Here is a 20,867-nt window from a genome sequence, read left to right on the forward strand (position 1 = left end):
TACCTGCTTATCTCTTATGCCTAATATTTATGCCCATTATGAATCCATGTACTGAAATAAATAAATTTGAAGACAAGTAACATTTCCTTAAAGTGCAATTTAATTTGAACCTTAAATCGGAACGCTAACGTTGAAATTCTAATGGCGCGTATGTGGTCGATAAATCGTACTATGCCTGCAACGGTATCATGGTCGTGTTTTTGTCACTTGTCATATCATGCGTCACTTTCGTACTTACGTATTTGTTAGAGCGTGACAGGTACGGTGACGAATGATAGACAGCCGTCCATCTTAGCCCTGCTGGAAAAGGGTCAAATACGTTGCTGTTGATATGATAAGCTATAAAGAACGTTAGAAAAGTAACGGATTCAGATCGAAGGTCATTGGCGCCAGGGAGCCGTTTAACACACCAAAACATCACGTGAATAAAACATACAAATGTTCAAAAAATGTTTATATTTACACTTGTTCATTATTGCACAGCGTTTGTTCTAACAAGTCCAGATACTCCACACACCGGTTTCTATAAAACGTATTGTTATATAACACAACGCTCCCGAAGAACTCGCCGACATTGGTCAGTTGCACTGGCAAAAAGTTCCACACGTCCTGCGTCCCTGTCCCACACTCCCTCCCACTCACACGCTCACTTTCGACGTCTTCTAGAATCTGCAGGCCTTCCTTACTGGACATATTGCTTAGTATAATAGCATCAGACGAAAATCCGGTCTTTTCGAAGCATTTCTTGCTTAAAACGTATAAGACGCTTATGTTGAAGTGAGTTAACGTTCCAAAGTTTGATAATATCAAAGACTCTCCGAGAGACAAGTTTCTTAGAGCGACTAGTAATATTAAAAAGCAGCGTTTCTCATAGTCATTATAGCTCTCTCCGTTCTCTAAATCCGGCAGTATGAGCTTTTCACCCATCACATCTAACGGTATAGTATCCTTCGATGTGCCTTGGATCACATTCACAAATTCTTCTTCCGCTAATATCTGCTGATACAACTTGAATATTGGAACGAATATGAATTTGGAACTGTTGACTCTCTGCAACGGCAACCCGTAAGTGAACACCGTATCAATTTCCACATCTTTATCGTAGAAGCTCTTCCATCTTATGGTTTCTTTAATAAATATGAGTAAATTTAAAATATCCGTTCGTAGGAAGCGGCTTAAACTCATACATTTCTCTTTTAAAGTCATTTTTGCATACAACTGTCTCTCTGTATAAGATCCTCTATGGTATCTAGGGTTAGTATTAACTTTATTTTCTTCATGAAGCACTCCTTTAAGAACTTCTTGCTCATAATCGAGCGGTCTCAAATCATATTGTCTTATAAACTCAGCCGCTACAACCGATCTTAGTTTCTTCACATCTATTGCAAACGGTATGCTATTCTGCATCAAATAAGCCTGTAAATTATTATTGATGACTTGACATTGGAGGCTGCTGAAGTAAAAGGCACACTCCTCGACCTGTTTAATAAAAGTCTCCGGGATGTTCTCGAGACTGAAAAGTGATTTGTCGCTGTACAAATGTGTTCCATAGGCGGACTCAAGCTTCGGTAAGTATTCCTTGAGCTGATCGCTTCCCTTGTACTGGAGACAGATGGCGTAGACCTCGGAGTTGCCCTGGCGGGAGGTGACGGGCTTGTAGATGTTGACTTGGCCGAAGAGGTGGTTGAGGAGGTAGAGCAGCCCCACGGTCGAGTGCTCGAATGTGGTGAACAGTTTGAACACGAATGTGCCTCCTGTGAAATAGAACATTACTATAGAGGCCGGGAAACGAAGGGTTGCAGGCCAAGTAGATATAGACGGCCGTGCGTAGCGAAGTCGGCTAGAGATACGCGGCCGGCAACCCCGTTTCTCGCCGAGATTTGTATAGTGCTTTTCTCAAACTTGCAATAAATAAATATTATAGGACATTATTACACAAATTGACTAAGTCCCACAGTAAGCTCAATAAGGCTTGTGTTGAGGGTACTTAGGCAACGATATATATAATATATAGATAGAAAACACCCATGACTCAGGAACAAATATCCATGTTCATCACACAAATACATGCCCTTACCAGGATTTGAACCCGGGACCATTAGCTTCGTAGGCAGGGTCACTACCCACTAGGCCAAACCGGTCGTCAAACATGGCAATGAAATAATAATAATAAAAGGATGATGATGATTGTTTCATGTCCTAATGTGATAGGTTATTCAGTGCGTGGGGTATAGGGAGCGTGCATGAACTGTAGGAGGCAGCACAGGAGCTGTCAGATTTTTGGCGCGAGGCGTAAATGTGATGTTTATTGTTCCGATGTAGCCCACAAGATGGCAGAACCTACTATGCACAAGAAAACACGTGACGTGTACATGTACATATTTATGGTTCCGATTCAGGCCACAAGATGGCAGACCCTCCAACGCGCACGGTCCCTATTGAAGGGGAACAAAAATGTGATTATTTTGGCGCTACGACGTACGCCGTTACGCTTTAACAAACACAAAAAAGAAAAAAAAATTAAAACAAGTGCGAGTCGGACTCGCCCACCGAGGGTTCCGTACTTTTTAGTATTTTCAGAAATATATCATTTGTGAATATTTCAACTATCACGGTTATGACAGACGGACGGACAGCGGAGTTTTAGTAATAGGGTCCCGTTTTACCCTTTGGGTACGGAACCCTAAAAGAGAACAAAGTGGCATAATTGTAGAATTTTGCTTAAAGGTTTTATATGGTTGAATGCCAAGACGTGTCACAATTTGACGTTTAAAAACAAACGAAGCACAGTGGATCGAAATGGCTAAAAAATCTACTCTTGATAATGCGTTGTCTGTGGTAAGGTGAGAACCAAGTGGGCATACCCGGGCTGAGAGCCTGCAGGGCGGTGACGGTCTCGCAGTAGTGCAGCGGCGACGTGGCCTCCTCCTGCGCGTCGGGCTTCTGCACGCAGTCGATGGAGCCGTCGGCCGTCGCCAGGAGCACCTGCCCACAAGCAGTACCCGTAAGCTGAGAGAATTTTGAAATACATACATACATACATGTCCGATTCTTTCTCTATTCAGGCAGCTCGCCTTTGGAATAGTCTCCCTGTCAAAATTAGACAGTGTCCGAACAGGTTTGCTTTAAAAAAATCCTTAAGTGAGCACTTTGCTGGCAGTACTGGAAAATCTTAAACTTTCTGCTTTGTAAGTTCATCTGATTTCATATATATATCAAATCAAATCAAATTCAAATATTATAGGACATTATTACACAAATTGACTAAGTCTCACAGTAAGCTCAATAAGGCTTGTGTTGAGGGTACTTAGACAACGATATATATAATATATAAATATGTATTAATAAATACTTAAATACATAGAAAACACCCATGACTCAGGAACAAATATCCATGCTCATCACACGAATAAATGCCCTTACCAGGATTTGAACCCGGGACCATCGGCTTGATAGGCAGGGTCACTACCCACTAGGCCAGACCGGTCGTCAAAATATATATATTTATGTATGTATATGTATCAATATTATTCATATATATGTATGTTTATGTTTGTGTATTTCTTATGACTGTATTGTGTTCGTAGATGTATCAATTGTATCATCTATACCTCATGTTTTTGCACCGCCTACAACTTATCTGCTTTGCCTAAAGGTTGACTGGTAGAGAATGCCTTAGGCATTAAGTTCGTCTATTGTACAGTGTGTTTTCTTATGTGCATTAAAGATTAAATAAATAAATAAATAATAAATACATATAATCACGCCTATTTCCCGAAGGGGTAGGCAGAGACCACGGATTTCCACTTGCTACGATCCTGACATACCTTCGCTTCCTTCACTTTCATGACATTCCTCATACACGCTCGTCGGTTTAGGGTGCTCTTGACCTGGCCTTTCTTCAGGATTTCCCCGATTTGATCAGAGAAAGTCCGCCGAGGTCTACCCCTTCCAGCTCCCTCTTCTACTTAATTTTGTAATATAGGTTGTATATGTAATATTGTCAAAGAAAACTTTTTAGCGACGTTAATTTACTGATCTTTCGACATATAATTAACATTTTTAGAACGCCATTTTTCTTTAATCCTTATCACGTCACTGATATGTGTTCAATTTGTTAAATATCAAAAAGTATATATAAAGCATTGCATACATATATAAGGCATTGGCTTATACATACAAAACTGCGTCGCTCTGCGCCTTCGGCTTTATGAGGAACTCAGCTTTTATTTTTTGCATAGCCTTCAAGTCTTTCCCCGTCGAAATTGAATTTCCCCTTCATGGCGCCTCGCCGGAGCAACCGAACCCAACTTATGCATGTTGTACATGGTGGCGTTGTATTGCATCTTGCTTTGATTTTCGAGAGCTGAAGTTCCCACTCAGCCATTTCGCGCGTTTTTGCGCGTCCGCGCCAATAGAAACTTTATTTTTCTAAAAAAAATTGACATCAAAAATTTCCATTTTGCCCGTCTACCATTTGGCGCCTAAGGCGGCCGCTCCACTCCTTCTACCTCTGGGCCGGGATCGTAGCTTGCTTCAGATGTGTGAAGGACAAACTGTCCAGACATAAGCTGGCCATCTCAAGAAACCAGACATAGACACGTTTTACAATATGTCGAGGAGTTTCACGATCGGCCGCCATTGACATAGACAGACTTTCATTTATTACAAATACTTTGCCCAGCTTGTTGGCATCTGCATGGCATAACCCTGCTGATGCCATGCGAGTTGAAGAGATCAGACAGGCAGACACCTTGCCTAGATTATTGGCGTCTTCGACCATAGCCCGGCTGTTGTTCCAATCCACCAGGTCCCCGGTGCTTTGCCGAAATGCCACTGCTGCAAGGTGTAGACCAGGAAGCGCTCGTCTCTGATCATGTTGCGTGGTGAGTTGAAGAAATCAGACAGACAGACACCTTGCCTAGATTATTGGCGTCTTCGACCATAGCCCGGCTGTTGTTCCAATCCATCAGGTCCCCGGTGCTTTGCCGAAATGCCAGTGCTGCAAGGTGTATACCATGAAGCGGTCATCACTGATCATGTTTCCTGGCGAGTTAAAGAAAATAGACGGACGACATACCTTGCCCAGCTTGTTGGCATCTGCGACTATAACCCCGCTGTTGCCATGCGAGTTGAAGAGAACAGACAGACAACATACCTTGCCCAGCTTATTGGCGTCTTCGACTATAGCCTGGCTGTTGTTCCAATCCATCAGGTCCCCGGTGCTGTCGGTACCAAAATGCCAGTGCTGCAAGGTGTAGACCAGGAAGCGCTCGTCTCTGATCATGTTGCGTGGCGAATTGAAGAGATCAGACAGACAGACACCTTGCCTAGATTATTGGCGTCTTCGACCATAGCCCGGCTGTTGTTCCAATCCACCAGGTCCCCGGTGCTTTGCCGAAATGCCAGTGCTGCAAGGAGTATACCAGGAAGCGGTCGTCACTGATCATGTTTCCCGGCGAGTTAAAGAAAATAGACAGACGACATAGCTTGCCCAGCTTGTTGGCATCTGCGACTATAACCCCGCTGTTGCCATGCGAGTTGAAGAGAACAGACAGACAACATACCTTGCCCAGCTTATTGGCATCTTCGACTATAGCCCGGCTGTTGTTCCAATCCATCAGGTCCCCGGTGCTGTCAGTACCAAAATACCTGCAAGGTGTATACCAGGAAGCGCTCGTCTCTGATCATTTAGCGTGGTGAGTTGAAGAAATCAGACAGACAGACACCTTGCCTAGATTATTGGCGTCTTCGACCATAGCCCGGCTGTTGTTCCAATCCATCAGGTCCCCGGTGCTTTGCCAAAATGCCAGTGCTGCAAGGTGTATACCATGAAGCGGCCGTCACTGATCATGTTTCCCGGCGAGTTAAAGAAAATAGACAGACGACATACCTTGCCCAGCTTATTGGCATCTGCGACTATAACCCCGCTGTTGCCATGCGAGTTGAAGAGAACAGACAGACAACATACCTTGCCCAGCTTATTGGCATCTTCGACTATAGCCCGGATGTTGTTCCAATCCATCAGGTCCCCGGTGCTGTCGGTACCAAAATGCCAGTGCTGCAAGGTGTAGACCAGGAAGCGCTCGTCTCTGATCATGTTGCGTGGCGAGTTGAAGAAATCAGACAGACAGACACCTTGCCTAGATTATTGGCGTCTTCGACCATAGCCCGGCTGTTGTTCCAATCCACCAGGTCCCCGGTGCTTTGCCGAAATGCCAGTGCTGCAAGGAGTATACCAGGAAGCGGTCGTCACTCATGTTTCCCGGCGAGTTAAAGAAAATAGACAGACGACATACCTTGCCCAGCTTGTTGGCATCTGCGACTATAACCCCGCTGTTGCCATGCGAGTTGAAGAGAACAGACAGACGACATACCTTGCCCAGCTTATTGGCGTCTTCGACTATAGCCCGGCTGTTAGTCCAATCCATCAGGTTGCCCGTGTTGTCGGTACCGAAGTGCCAGTGCTGCAGAGTGTGCAGCATGAAGCGGTCATCGCTGATCATGTTGCTCGGCGAGTTGCCCTCATAGTACGGGTTCAGGGTGTTAGCTAGCCATTTCCACTGCAAAAGGCCGGAAGGAATACTTGTTACTGTCCTGTGTGTTGATCGTGTCGTTACAAGTAGCTACATATGGCAATAATGTGCGTACATGACGTGTAGTCAAATAAAATGACATGTCAATAGGCGGGTCTACACAGACGTAGTGTAGATGTGCCTCAGGCAAGGCGGCACGCTCGGGCGAGGAAAACGCGCGCGCCGTCTCGGCCGAGTGTAGACGTGACACTGGCCAATCACTGGCCGTCTACAATGGTCATTTGTGCGTGCGGAAATTGCCTCGCGCGTATGCTCGCTCGGTGTGGACCCGGCTAATGACTTATTTTAAAACTTCATCCTTTAATTTTTTTTTTACACGCAGAAACAGCCAGATAAGAGTAAATTTTTTTTTTTATACTACGTCGGTGGCAAACAAGCATACGGCCCGCCTGATGGTAAGCAGTCTCCGTAGCCTATGTACGCCTGCAACTACAGAGGAGTTACATGCGCGTTGCCGACCCTAAACCTGCCCCCCCTCGTTGAGCTCTGGCAACCTTACTTACCGGCAGGAACACAACACTATGAGTAGGGTCTAGTGTTATTTGGCTGCTGTTTTCTGTAAGGTGGAGGTACTTCCCCAGTTGGGCTCTGCTCTAGATCTGGAATGACATCCACTGGCTGTGCCCTACCACACAAAGCGAGATGACATTCACAATGCCCATACCTCTCTTTTGGACGTAGTTTAAGGACGTACCCGGGTCCAAATTTAAAAGTGGAAACATTTACTGCCTTGTCTGCGTTAGGCATCGGCCTTTTAGTGATGTAAATGTTTTACTGTATTGAAAATATTTTTTCTTGCATCTTAACAAGGTTTTTAGGATTTTTGTGGTAAAATCATTTATAATTGCGAAATATATTCTTCTTGTTTACATGTGATACTGGATGATGTTCAATGCCTGTAGTTAAAGCCTCTCTTTGCCAGTAAAACGAATTAGTACAGTCAGCAATTCCATTCGCTTAGCACCTTTGAATGGAAACTTCTATGCCGTGGGGATACCTTTTCTCTGCAGCAGACTTTACCACTGAAAATCTGCAATATTGCGGAGGCCAAACAAAATGTTGTCAGTGAATATGTACCTATTTTAAACAAATGAGGAATCTTCATTGTGCTTGTACAGTAGCAAACAAGTGGTGACTATTTCTTGTGGACCTTGCAACTTCAGGGGTGTTACATGCGCGTTGATGGCCCTTTGACGACTTGTATTCGACTTGTATCTTAGTTTATGAGACTGCTAGTTTAACAGTCCAGACGCGGTTTATTTATTTAGTATAAATTTTATTTTGACACTTGGAGAGACTTTACACCTCCAAATTTTATTAGTATTAGTACTCTGACATTGGGGACCTTTTACATCTCCAGATTTAATGTGTTTTTAACCATAGAGACTATACATCTCTATTGTATTGTAGTAATTATTTATTTTAAGGTTATTATAATGTAATGTTTATCCAGGTATTGGCTGTTGTATTTATAAAATGTTGTTATGTATTTTTCATGTCACTATATGATGTTACTATAAATGTTGTATTGACTTGTAAAAGAGCCCTTGAGGCCTACTTGCAGAATAAATTTTTGAATTTTGTATTTTGAATTTGAATTTTGAATTTTGTAAATTTATAAAAGTACCCCTCACTGTAGTCTCTCAAGAATACCTTTTTCACCACTATTCCGACTTTATAATATAATCATTGAAATTATGAAAGAAATGTTTTTTTTTATTATTGAGAGCCCGTTGTGTCCCACCGCTGGTCAAAGCTCCCCCCCCCCCGGTTTTTGCCATTATTTCCATTCCTCCCGGTTTTGAGCAGTCTTTACAATCTAGCTCGTCTCGTCATCGCTGACATGGTCTGCCAAATCCCCGTTTTGAGCTGGGCTGTCACTCTGTGGTAATCTTGGCCCACATCTCACTCGGCCTACCACAGACATGGCCAGCCCAATCCCACTTCAGCTTAGCCACTTTCCGAGTTACATCGATGACTTGTGTTCTGGAGCGCAGTGTGGTGTTCGAAATACGAAAGTATTTATTATTGTTTAATAAGCAAGCAGGTAGTAATAATTATAATAGCTGTATCCACTATATCCAGCATTCTTCAGTAAATATCATTGTTATGTTGAATATAGGCACCTAAAATGACTACAAAGGACTAATCTTCCACTATATTCTGTATCTTTAGGTATTTAAATGAAAGTAAACAAACAATTTGACATTTTCGGGTACTTGTAACATTTATTGGTTAACCAACTAAATACAAAACCGCCTGGATCTGCCACTGAACGACCTGAATTTAACCTACATTATTTGATCATGTAATCTTTTCATCTACCCTCAACTGGCTTAAGGAGCCATTTGAGGGTAGATTTTGTTTACTTTTATTTAAATACATAAAGATAGAGAGAAATAAAGAAAAATGTTCAATGTTTACCTCAATTTCTTCATAATTCTGCTTCAAATAATGATTGAGTGAAGTTATGAATGCCCCCGGAGCCTCACAGAGATGCAGGGACACCATCTCGCGGGATATCACAGCTTCGGGCGGAATGATCCGGTAGGAGCACGCACACTCATAGAACTTTGTCCAAGCTTGTGTCAGGAATTCTGGGTTCACCAGGCACCTGGTAACAATAATAGGACACCCCTTATTGACTTAGCCACACATCGCGACCAAATTCGCTCAGCCCTTGATGTGATGCTCCACGGTGCCCTGCATTCGGCGACAGACAGAAATAGGTGGCGGCAAATTGTCAAAGAGAAGCTGTTCCATAGAAGTGGCCACAACCCTCAATAGGCGGGTCCACACACGACTGGCGGTGCGGCCAGCGGAGCGACGGGCGGTGACTGCTAGCTGTGTGTGCCCATTCCGCGGCCTTAGAGCTCACTTCACATACAAAATAAAATAGAGGGCCTTTGAGTGCCATGTCGGCCAGGCGGTGATCTATTGTGACAGCCCTCTAAAGTTCATTACTAATGCCTGTTGAATCCAAGAAATTCCAGATTCTTTGGGCCGTAATGTTCTGTACCTCATAGGGTTGCAATATGTGCCTCCCTAAGTGGGTACTTCTTTTTGACTTTAGTGGTCCACAAGAGAAGAAAATGTGCATTGCAGTCTCCTCTAACTCCTGGCAGAACCTGCATGTCGCAAATAGAGGGATTTGAGTAACTTAACTGAACTGGACTGTTTTACTGTGCGTTTTGAGTTACCTGATCTTCCAACACACCTCACCGGAGGGGTTCCGCCGCCGAGTATGACTGCTCCACTCCTCGATATCAAAGTCGTTCAACTGACTCTTGTGGAAATTCAGGCGGCTCTTTAGCGTCTCCAGCTCCTTCACCTTCCACGGCGGCGCCGAGAACCAAGCGTCAGCAGGCGGTAGCTTCCAATCCGAGTCGAAACGAAAACGAAACTTTTTATTGAACAAAGTATTCAGTTCCTCGTCAAATTCTTCGTTCTGATGCCGCTTGTGATGTTTATGACGCGATTGTAAGAAGCCATAGTCGTTCTTATGCATTTTTAGGCATTTGGAGCGGGCTCACTGATACTATAAAATTATAAAAAATATAAAAGTGGTTAGGTCAATACAACACATATTGATATTGACATTTTTACGATATATCAAACCATTAACCACAAAGACCCCAACTGTCAAACATGCCGCCACGCTTTTTATTGATTTTTGCTTCAACTTCCACGTGCAGAAATTCATAAGAGTAACAGAGATAAAAGTTTTTACTTTTTACAAAGAAGCTTTAAAATGCATCACCATCGTTCACCATAAAAACGAATACCCAACATTACTTACGTATTTCAGTTTACAGCTTAATTTTAAACAAACATTTTAATTTAGGTAAAGAAATGCCAATTATTTAATAATTTCAATTAATATTACATTGTTTGTACTCGTCTAAAATTAAATTATTTTCGGGCAGTGGATGAATTCATGATGGATTCTAATGGCAAAAAATATTTCATTCGAACATTCCCAAAAGATGTATTCAATTTGTCTCTGGTAGTGGTACAGGTAGTACTTTGATTTGTTTGATTGCTACGAGAATATTACAGGATTTGTCTATTTGGGAAAATAAATATAAAACTTAATGGATATGACTAAATAACTGGAAGAGACGCATTTTACTTAAAATACTACGAAAATGAAAACTACTGAAGACATTCATTTCAGAATTGACCTATTATGAATAGTATTTACTGAAGACGTTTACTGAATTGAACTTACTGAAAAGAAAAATTCCTACTTATGACAAGGCATGGCAAGGCAGTATGGCTTAGAGCTTTAGCCTGTCCAATGGACGAAGAAAAAAAAATTGACTTGACATTGACATTTCAATTTCACACGCCGTAATCCGACGAAAACGTGCGTTTGTTTTCATGATCTCATCCATATATACGCGTTAAAAATGGTGCGAAAACTAAAATTTCACGAGCAGAAATTGCTCAAGAAAGTAGATTTTATATCATGGAAAGTGGACAATAACTTGAACGAGGTGAAAGTGATGAAGAAATACTATGTTCAGAAACGAGAAGATTACACAAAGTAAGTGTGGGTTTCCAGCTTAATTATTTGATATACAGTATATAAAACGATTAAGCTGTAGGTTTTTTACCTATTTATCATTCATCACTCAGGTATAACAAGCTTTCTCGTGAAATCCGCGAGTTAGCAAACAAAATTAAGGACCTGGACGCAACGACGGAGTTTCGCACAGAGGCGAGCGCGCAGTTACTAGAGAAGCTGTACCAGATGGGGCTGATTCCGACGCGCTGGGACCTAGCGCTCGCGATCAACGTGTCCGCGAGCTCCTTCTGCCGGCGACGGCTGCCTGTCGTCATGTGTAGAAGTATGAATCATATATATTTGTTCTTTGAGAATATATTTCAGACGTTTTATGCGATGCCATAAGTGATTTCAAGCAACTTAGAAAACATTATATGATTCCATGTATTGCTATGAACTTATTCATGCTCCTCCTGCTCCTGTTCCTGCTACATTGTCTGGAAGAGATCACTTATAGCAATAAGTCCACCTTTTGCTACCTTTATTTAGTTAGGTCGTAAGTTCTGTCAGAAAGGTTTTTTTATACTGGTCAAAACTGAATATAATTAGTTTAAAATTTAGATTGCATCTTTATTTTCTACTTGTTTACTTTGGGATTGTTGTTAGACACAAATATGCGGCTGGATTGGAAAAAATTATACTTTACAAAAGGGAGTGAAAATCAGTGTCACATTAATAAAATAGGTACAATCCTTTAATTGTATGAACCAGGGATCAGAACCGGTTTTTTGGAAAAACTTTGAAATAAACATATAATTTGGTTTATTTTATACTCCAAATATAGGACTCGGTTGTGTTTTAGATAACGACTTTGTATTATTAGATTGCCCAATTAGAAATGAAATAATTAACAAAGAACGAATAAATACCGTTTTCGTTCCCATAGAAAAAATACCGGTTTCCGATCCCTGGTATGAACCTACTTAATGAGAACGTTATTTTATTACCAGCATTTAGTTCTCCGAAAAGTCTGTACTTCAGCTAATACCCTTCAAACTTAGGGTACTTTTCAGTGACATGCCAATTTTTGACTGCCATCCAATGAGTAGGTTTGGTAGGTTTAATAAAAGACAGAGTTGCAATTTTGGCAATAACAATTCACATAAATATTTTAAGAAAGATACAAGATTCAGCTTTTGTTTAATATATGAATAATAAGGGATCTATACTTATAGCTTTATTACCTTTTTGACAGAACTTATGACCTGACTAAGTATTTGCATGTTACATACTCCGTTTTGGGTGTGGGAATGATTTGGTGTATTTATCTCCTTTAACGGTCAGACGAATATCAGAAATTACGAAAAATTGAACCCTGTCATTTTGGAATGAAGTTTAAAATCATTGTTATAACCCTATAACATACTGGTCTTTTTTGCCATATAAAATCGAAGTTTGCCCGTTAAACGGTCAAAACTTTGTTGTAAAATACTTACCAAACTATGAATTAAAACTAGGTAGTAAGCTCCAAATGTTCTTTTAGAAATAATAAAATACAGTGTTAACTACCATATAACGTCACTAGTATAACATTTCACTCTCTATAACAGTGGTGAGCAAACTTTTTTGGCCAAAATGGGGGGCCAAAAACTTTAAGAAATTTAAGAGAAGGTCCAGAATTGCAGCATAACTTTACTTTAATTAAAATAATTGTGGGCCAATGCCATATACTAATGATTTCAAAGGACCGGTGGGCTGCATAAAAGCCTTTCACAGGCCAGAACTGGCGCGCGGGCCGTACTTTGCCCACCACTGCCCTATAACTTTGATGTTTTTTGCTGAAGTTGCTTTACTTTCATATGAATTTCACTCTATATAACGAAAACGTCCCTTGAGTGTCATATAGAGTTTACTTTTATTTTACCTCTTTATTAGTTTAAAACATTCCCACAGCTAAATCCCCAGGGTATGGTCATATCATAAGTCTCTTTACAAATTAGTTTTTCATTTGTAGTTCAATAAACATTTATTTACTAATTTTGATACCTAGGTAAAATGTCACAAAACCTGAAAGAGGCCACAAAGCTGATCGAGCAGGGGCATGTGCGTGTAGGCCCTGAGGTAGTGAAGGACCCCGCATTCCTGGTCAACCGGTCGCTGGAGGACTTTGTCACATGGGTTGACGGCTCGGCTATCAAGCGGCATGTTATGGAGTATAATGAAATGGTGAGTATAGTTTTAATATCTTGCTAAGTTTATAAATTTCTCAGCCTACAAAAAACGAGAAACGTAGACATCCGCATGAAAATTAAATTGACAGATGCCCTTGAATTTAGTTTAAAACAGAAGTGGAACTGGGCCGGGCACTTGTCAAGATACGAAGACAGGAGATGGACTTACCAAATAACTAAATGGCCAGGCCCAACAGGCAAAAGAAAATGGGGAAGACAAAAGAAAAGATGGGCCGATGATATAATAACCACAGCAGGAAAATGTTGGATGTATATGGCAAAGGACAGAGGAAGGTGGAAAGGAATGGAGGAGGCTTTTACCCTCAGAGGGGCCACATAACAAAGATGGAAGAAATAGTTGTAAATTAGAAATACATTGCCAAACTTGTTAAGTGGAAAAAAAGCTTTAATAATAATAAAGTTTATAAATGATGCCTGGGTATAGTGCAACTTATGTACGAAATATCGTTTGATATTTACCAGTCGCTTTTCGGTGAAGGAAAACACCGTGAGGAAACCGGACTAATCCCAATAATGCCTAGGTTACCCTCTGGGTTGGAAGGTCAGATGGCAGTCGCTTTGTGAAACTAGTGTCTACGCCAATTATGGGGATTAGTTTTAGTAGTGACGCTGCCAAGAACCAGGAGGTTCAGGGTTCAAATCCTGCTAAAGGCATTGTGTGTTCATAAACGATATTTGTTCCTAAGCTATGGATGTTTACTATGTCTTTAAACATTTATCTATCTATTATAGGGACCATGCGCGTTGGAGGGTCTGCCATCTTGTGATCTGAATCGTAACCATAAACAGGCACATTTACACGTCAAGTGTTTTCTTGTGCATAGTAGGTTCTGCCATCTCGTGGGCTACATCGGAACAATAAACATCACATTTACGCTTCACGCCAAAAATCTGACAGCTCCTGTGCTGCCTCCTACAGTTCATGCACGCTCCCTATATATATTGTCGTTTACTACCCTCAACTTAAAGGTTGATTTTGACAGAGACTGTTTTGAGACGCCTAAATTACGGCGCCAGTGTCTACCGACAGCACATCTTCAGGCCGTTTAGACAATAACTATTTTCGGCCGCCTAAATCTCGCCGCACTAGTCGTTTACATGGTGCCTTTTCAGTACCAATCATTAGCACAAATAGCACATCGCCACAGCCGAGTTTCGGCGCCATTTTACCCGAAGAAGGTACACCCTATTATCCCTAATTTACTTTACGGCACGGAGGCGTGCTAGCGACTGGCAGCACTGTTTACACGAGTACGAAAAATAGGCGCGTGTTCTATTCTGTGCCAGCGCTGGCATGCCGCGAAAAAATGGCACTGTAAGTGTTTATACGGTGCCTTTTTTTGGCGCCGTAATTTAGGCGGCTGAAAATAGTCTTCGTCTAAATCAACTTTTTTTTGTTACTAATTCATACGAATTAACTGGGTATAAATAAGTTTTACTTTTAAAATATTGACGTTTATAAGTATTTTTGTTCATATTTAAAAATATTTCATTTGATTAATTTAAAAGCCGTTTCAAGTATTTTTACACAATTTTCAATTGTGGCTGAACGGATAGGTCTGTGCCTTTGATGCCTAACCTGTCAAAGAATGACAATATGGCGGACGAATGTTTGAAATGTCACCGTATTTAATCATTATTTCGCTTAAAATTTATTTTTTTCTTCTCAAGTGTGATGATAAATATCGTGTGTAACTCCAGGGGAGAATATTGTTACTCAAGTACTATTTCACTTACCCCCCTCGTTGCACAATGTACTATTAACTCCCTGTCGGGTTTTACTTAAAGGAAAGTTTTTACCAGGACTGCTACTGGGTGTTTAGACATAATCGTGGTAGGACTTATTCAGTTATTTTGTTGCAGCGGGATGACTTCGATCTACTCTGAGGATACTACAAGCGAGGACAAGATATTCTTAGGATATAATGAATTATTACTAATATAGCTATTAGATACATGAACAATATATAGGCTGGAATTCCTTAATGGGTCAGTGAGAGTAGCTACCAGATCCCGTGCTACGCGAAAACGGTCTTAGAAGACCTTCCCTCGATTTCAAATGAATGAAGATTTTATTTTTATTTATTTACCAACTTACATTTACAGTTAAACCAGACATGCAAGTTACGGAAGATTGTCAATATAGATTTTGGCAAAAACGTACAGGTTGCGAGAAAAAGGTCATTTTGACTAACTTTTTTTTTATGTCAATAGATCCCATTCCTATGCAGGATCAAAAGCTTGTATGGGACCAAAAAAAATAAACGGCTAGAAAAACCACAAATGTAGGAAATTTTCTCATACAATTTGTTAGAGAATGAGTACTTTTATTTTTAACGAGCTATTTTTTTATGCCAATCGATTCCATTCCTATCCAGTATCAACAGTTTCCTAGGGGTCAACTTAAGGTAATGTACTAAAAAGCCACAAATGAAATAAAACTTGTTTCATACATTTACTATGGAGAAAACGTGAAGTTTTATTCACATTTTTCCTGTCCAATCAGTCCTGTTACATTTAAGGACCACAATACTGTATGAAGACATTACAGTAACAACATTCAAAATATCAAAAAATGGGGGAAAAAGTTTAAGTTGACCCCTAGGAAACTATTCATACTGGAGAGGAATATAATCGATTGGCATAAAACATAGCTTGTGAAAAATAAGTTTTCATTTCCATACAACTTGTACGGGAAAAGTTTTCCTCGATTTGTGGCTTTCCTAGCAGTTTATATTTTTTTGGTCCTATACAAGCTTTTGATCCTGGATAGGAATGGGATCGATTGGCATCAAAAAAAAGTATGTCAAAATTGACCTTTTTCTCGCATCCTGTGTTTTTCCAAAATTGTAAACGCCAATTTTCATTAATTTGAAATCGAGGGAATGCAATACCCATTATGAAATTACACCCTGTATAGATATATTTTAAGGTATTGTGTGAATGTGAATGAAAAGGTTTAGGTCATACCTTCATGGTATATGTTGACAATATTGATATCTAAGAATTTGAATTTATCAAAAATAATATAATGACGAAAAAACTATTTTCATTTCTTATACCATTTAAGTTGGCCGTTGTTGTCCTAAAAAGTGTGCAGAAAATTATACGTTTCTGGTCTAGAGCACTATGCTCTATAAGAACGTTATTTTTATAAGCAATTAAAATTTTGCTTTTAAATATATTTACAGTACATATGGTGCTACTTTACCGCACTAGTGCAAAAATAAGCATATTACGATACTGTGTCGAACATTTAAAGGGCCATATGTACTGTAAAACGTTGTACGATACATGTGCGAATAGGTAATTCGCAACTTGTGTCGATCTAAAACCCTCCCTTCGGTCGTGTTTTAATATATCGCCACTCGTTTCGAATTTCCTATTTTTCGCACTTGTATCGTAATGTACTATTGTTGTACAAATTCCATTCTGATAACTCCCCATTCCATAAATAACGATATTTTAACCTAAATCTTCATTAGAAGTACCCTCAAGAAATACGATGTACTTACTACTTTATTATACTTAGCCGTGTTTTTTTAATGCACATGTATTTTACTTTCCTCGTATCCAAAATGAAAAGTAGAGTTAACTCAGGTGAAAGAAACCATTTCAGTCTCGGACTATTGACGCTCTCACTGCTTCCGAGCCAAACTACCACGGAAAATGGTGTCTTTCACGCCTTAGTTAACAATCTACTATTAATACTTCTAATCAATAAAGTATTACTTTCGGGAAATACTATAGGATATCCTTCAGAGTTGAGATTAAATAAAATTCCGGAGAAAAACGTTTTTTTTTTTCGGGAATTTTACCAAATTTCCTTTTTTTAAGTTCTTTCCTGTTTTATTCAGAAAAATTGAACACGTCATACACAATGCCACTGATAAGTGACGACAGTGTCTTCTTCTTCACTGGCTCAGTGACCCAAACAGGATCTTGGCCTCTGACACAAGAGAGCGCCACTCTGCCCTATCCTGCGCCACGTCACGCCAGTTGGGTGTTCCGAGGGCGAACAGGTCTTTTAGGACAGGGAAAATGCCAGAAACTAACACATTAGACGTGCAACCTTCCTGTTTAAATTCCCAATTAAATTCATATGGAAAAATACAGAAGTTTTAAAAAACTTGTTTTTTTTCGGCTTAACTGAAATCTGCATTGTTTTTTTCGAAAGAAACTTGAACAAAAAAGGAGTCGTTTGGAAATAATCCCGTATATTTCCGGGTTTTCGAAGTTTTACCTCTAGCGTCCCGCAGTCCCAGTACAGTCGCCATCAGATATATCGGAACGGCCAAGGCGCTCACAAATATCTGAACACGCCTCTATTGTCACGGCGTTAGAGTGCGTGTTCAGACATTTTTGAGCACCTCGGCCGCTCCGATATATCTGATGCCGACTGTACAAATAATCTACAATTAAATTTAGATATTATTACATGAACCAGGGTTGTTTTTGATTTGTATACACGGGGTCACATGAGGAATCCAAAATATTTTAACCACGCACCGAGTCCAAAAGAAGAAAAAATGTTATACAGTCAGCATCAATAGTAGCGGATGAAACAACGCGCCAAAAGTACCTGACATCCCAGATAACTTTTCCAAATATAGATTAATTTCCAAAATTCACGTTAAAAAGTATATCTTTTACAGTCCTAGTTGTTCTATATTAAAGACATCACTTTTTGTTAAGCTGTTACAGAATGGAAGATACTTATGAAGCGTTATTTGATACGTTACTTTTGATGCTGACTGTACTTATGAGTAAGTAAATATAGACAATTTTTTTTTTTTTTTTCAAATTTTTGAATGTATTTATAAACTGACTCTTATAAAGAGATGTTCTTATGATGACCTATACCTATAACCTTAATAGAGAATGCAAATAAAAAAATTAAAAACGAAATTAGTTTTATTTAACTAAAACTTAAAATATAATATTGACCCACCTTAAGATTACGATCGCCCCTTTTCCTAAATACTCGGATTTTGTCCTACAACGGGGCGACACTCCTTTCGGCTCCCCGGCTCCGTTCGGCTCGGCATTGCTCCGAGCAATTATTAGTGTTGGCACAACTTGACGTCCCCATACGTGCACGACCACAGATAAAGTAATGACTTGAACTTAGACAACCCTAAATAGCCGAAATGGATAGTGAGATACATTAGAAAGGGACAGCATGATTCGTCCCTGAATCGCTGTCAAACTTCAGTTTTGTGTTTTAGGAAGTGTCATTTCTGTAAGGTAGTACTATTATTTATTCTGTGGTCACACTTTGCAATTTAGTACAAAACAAATACTATGTAAAGTCTGGGGGGCCTACCACAAAAATCGAAGTTCGTCAATTTGGTCCTAGTGAGAGTAAAAGAGAAAGATCCCGCAATTTACGAATTTCGGTTTTCGCGGTAGGCCCCCTGACCAGTTGGATGAAACATTTATATACCTCTATGGTTTGGGTCTACAAGCGAAATGTAGCGCATCTCTCCAGCTAGAGATAATACGCAAGGTATCTGCGCAAAAGACCCGATTCTTGTGCTTGGCTACTAAGGAAGGTAGAGACAAGGAACATAATCTCCTTAGGCAGAACTATGGAGTGTGGAATTAAGAGGAGTGGCATCTCTCATGGTAGAACTGTTGCAAAAGTGTCCAGCTGTCAGCTATAAATAATAGTTCCAAATCTCTCCAGAGTAGCGCTAGAGTAGCTAAGAACCTAGGCGTTATTGACGGAGTGAAGTGCGCTATCTATGATTTGATTTTTTTGTTCAAGTACTCTAGGTATTGTAGCGCCACCTATTTAAGGTTTTTTGATGACACTTTTTGGTACATAGAGATTTATTTCCTTACCTCTACCTTCCGTAGGCAGAACTGTTGTAAAAGTGTCCAGCTGTCAGCTATAAATAATAGTTCCAAATCTTTCAGAGTAGCTCTAGAGTAGCTAGGAACCCAGGCGTTATTGACGGAGTGAAGTGCGCTGTCTATGATTTGATTATTTTCTCAAGTATTCTAGGTATTGTAACGCCATCTATTTATGGTTTTTTGTCGGACACTTTTTGGTATATGGAGATTCTGTTCCTTGCCTCTACCTTCCATACTTTGGTTGTGCCAGTATCCATGGGCGATAGTAATCGCTTACCGTCAGGCGTTCCTGCTCCCTTGCCTCTTATTTTAAGAGGCTGTCAACACCCAATGTCCTTGAAATTGATGTTACTTAAACAGTTTTTTAAGAAAGACTATTTGTTTTAGTCAAGTAAGAAAAATATATGTTCATATTAATTATATTTCAAAGACCGTGGTTGTACTCGATACACGATTGAACGAAATCGGCTCGATAGAAAATAATTGCAAAGATCGGTCTTAAAATCACAATTAAACGGTTCTATGTCGTTATTGTTTTGACTTATGGGTCTGCAATTAAAATCACAATTTCAAAACATTTATATCTTAACCGTGGTTGAGTAAAATATTACACTAATAATCCACTTTTTTTTATTTGCGACAGTGCTATTTACTCCGATAGAAATAGACAGTGTACGCGCTTTAGGTATTGACAGCCTCTTAAAGGTTTTTCAGACATAACATAACACTTACATATGTTCACGCCGCTGAGGCACGACTAGTTACGCCTTCAGTCGTTCTTGGCGTTCAAAAAGTTAATTTGTTTTTGGAAAAAACAATTTTACCGAATCATAATACACGCAATTCAATTCAAAAAATTTATTTCAGACTAATGCCCATAAATAATCACAGAAAATAATAACATATTCAAATAATAAAAAAAATAAAAAATAAATCAAAATACAATACAATAAAATTACACACTATGTCAAAGCAAAAAAATTAAAAAGAAATACATAACATAATAGATTAAAATTACAATTACTATTTCTGTCTCAACAATTACACACTTTACATAATATTCATTCCGTCATTCCAGTGCCTCCAAAATGTACCTGACGGATTTCCAGGTAGGAGCTGAAGCAGGCTGTTGGAACTGTCACATACCCGGCGCATGAGGGAGGCGGTACGTTTGCGGATTATCGCACTGAACGCGACCACTCTAGCCTCCGCAAACATCCCCGAGGCGCTACAGTAACGTGGCTCCCATCAGCGTGTGGAATCATTTATCGTATTGACCAGAAAGAAGGACTGACAAAAACTATTTCCGTCTAAACAATTACACACTTTACATAATATTGTACACTGTGCCTCTAGAACTCATATGTACGTCATTCCAGTGCCTCCAAAATGTATCTGACGGATTTCCAGGGAGGAGCTGAAGCAGGCTGTTGGAACTGTCACATACCCGGTGCATGAGGGAGGCGGTACGTTTGCGGATTATCGCACTGAACGCGACGCTCCACTCTAGCCTCCCAGCATGCGGAATCCGTTATTGTATTGAACAGAAGGAAGGCTGCACGCGTAAAAGGACTGACAAAAAGCCTTAATAAAAACCGGCCAAGAGCATGTCGGGCCTTGCTCAGAGTAGGGTTCCGTAGTTACTCTTCC

The 20,867-nt window shown here is 40.1% G+C and overlaps 2 protein-coding genes across 5 annotated transcripts; one reads left to right on the forward strand and one right to left on the reverse strand.

Annotated features, from left to right (window-relative positions):
- Positions 1-439: 439 nt before the first annotated feature.
- LOC133528765 (cap-specific mRNA (nucleoside-2'-O-)-methyltransferase 2) lies at positions 440-18,505 on the reverse strand. 4 transcript variants are annotated; one of them, XM_061866227.1, is made up of 6 exons: positions 18,310-18,327; positions 9,797-10,134; positions 9,021-9,210; positions 6,378-6,563; positions 2,865-2,985; positions 440-1,754 (listed from the first exon to the last, which is right to left on the reverse strand). In XM_061866227.1, exons 2-6 carry the CDS (start codon positions 10,102-10,104, stop codon positions 460-462), a joined length of 2,100 nt encoding a protein of 699 aa, XP_061722211.1. In that variant the 5' UTR covers positions 10,105-10,134; positions 18,310-18,327; the 3' UTR covers positions 440-459. The 4 variants fall into 4 exon arrangements, with proteins under 4 accessions (XP_061722211.1, XP_061722219.1, XP_061722228.1 ...); XM_061866235.1 differs by lacking the exon at positions 18,310-18,327 and adding an exon at positions 10,396-10,412; XM_061866244.1 differs by lacking the exon at positions 9,797-10,134 and having other exon boundaries at positions 18,310-18,505.
- LOC133529111 (U3 small nucleolar ribonucleoprotein protein IMP3) lies at positions 10,930-18,266 on the forward strand. The gene is made up of 4 exons (XM_061866745.1): positions 10,930-11,145; positions 11,238-11,449; positions 13,157-13,332; positions 15,222-18,266. The coding sequence occupies exons 1-4, from the start codon at positions 11,009-11,011 to the stop codon at positions 15,243-15,245; spliced, it is 549 nt and encodes a 182-aa protein (XP_061722729.1). The 5' UTR covers positions 10,930-11,008; the 3' UTR covers positions 15,246-18,266.
- Positions 18,506-20,867: the final 2,362 nt, after the last annotated feature.

This window comes from Cydia pomonella, chromosome 1 (assembly GCF_033807575.1).
Source record: "Cydia pomonella isolate Wapato2018A chromosome 1, ilCydPomo1, whole genome shotgun sequence".
NCBI lineage: Eukaryota > Metazoa > Arthropoda > Insecta > Lepidoptera > Tortricidae > Cydia > Cydia pomonella.

Bases quoted from the DNA above. Each gene is read 5' to 3' on its own strand.
- LOC133528765 (XM_061866227.1), bottom strand. From the start codon at position 10,104: ATGCATAAGAACGACTATGGCTTCTTACAATCGCGTCATAAACATCAC. The intron at 6,564-9,020 runs GTAAACATTGAA...GGCCTTTTGCAG, and splicing joins AGAATTATGAAGAAATTGAG to TGGAAATGGCTAGCTAACAC. The intron at 1,755-2,864 runs GTATGCCCACTT...TCTATTTCACAG, and splicing joins CCTGCAGGCTCTCAGCCCGG to GAGGCACATTCGTGTTCAAA.
- LOC133529111 (XM_061866745.1), top strand. From the start codon at position 11,009: ATGGTGCGAAAACTAAAATTTCACGAGCAGAAATTGCTCAAGAAAGTA. The intron at 11,146-11,237 runs GTAAGTGTGGGT...TTCATCACTCAG, and splicing joins AAACGAGAAGATTACACAAA to GTATAACAAGCTTTCTCGTG. The intron at 11,450-13,156 runs GTATGAATCATA...TTTGATACCTAG, and splicing joins GCCTGTCGTCATGTGTAGAA to GTAAAATGTCACAAAACCTG.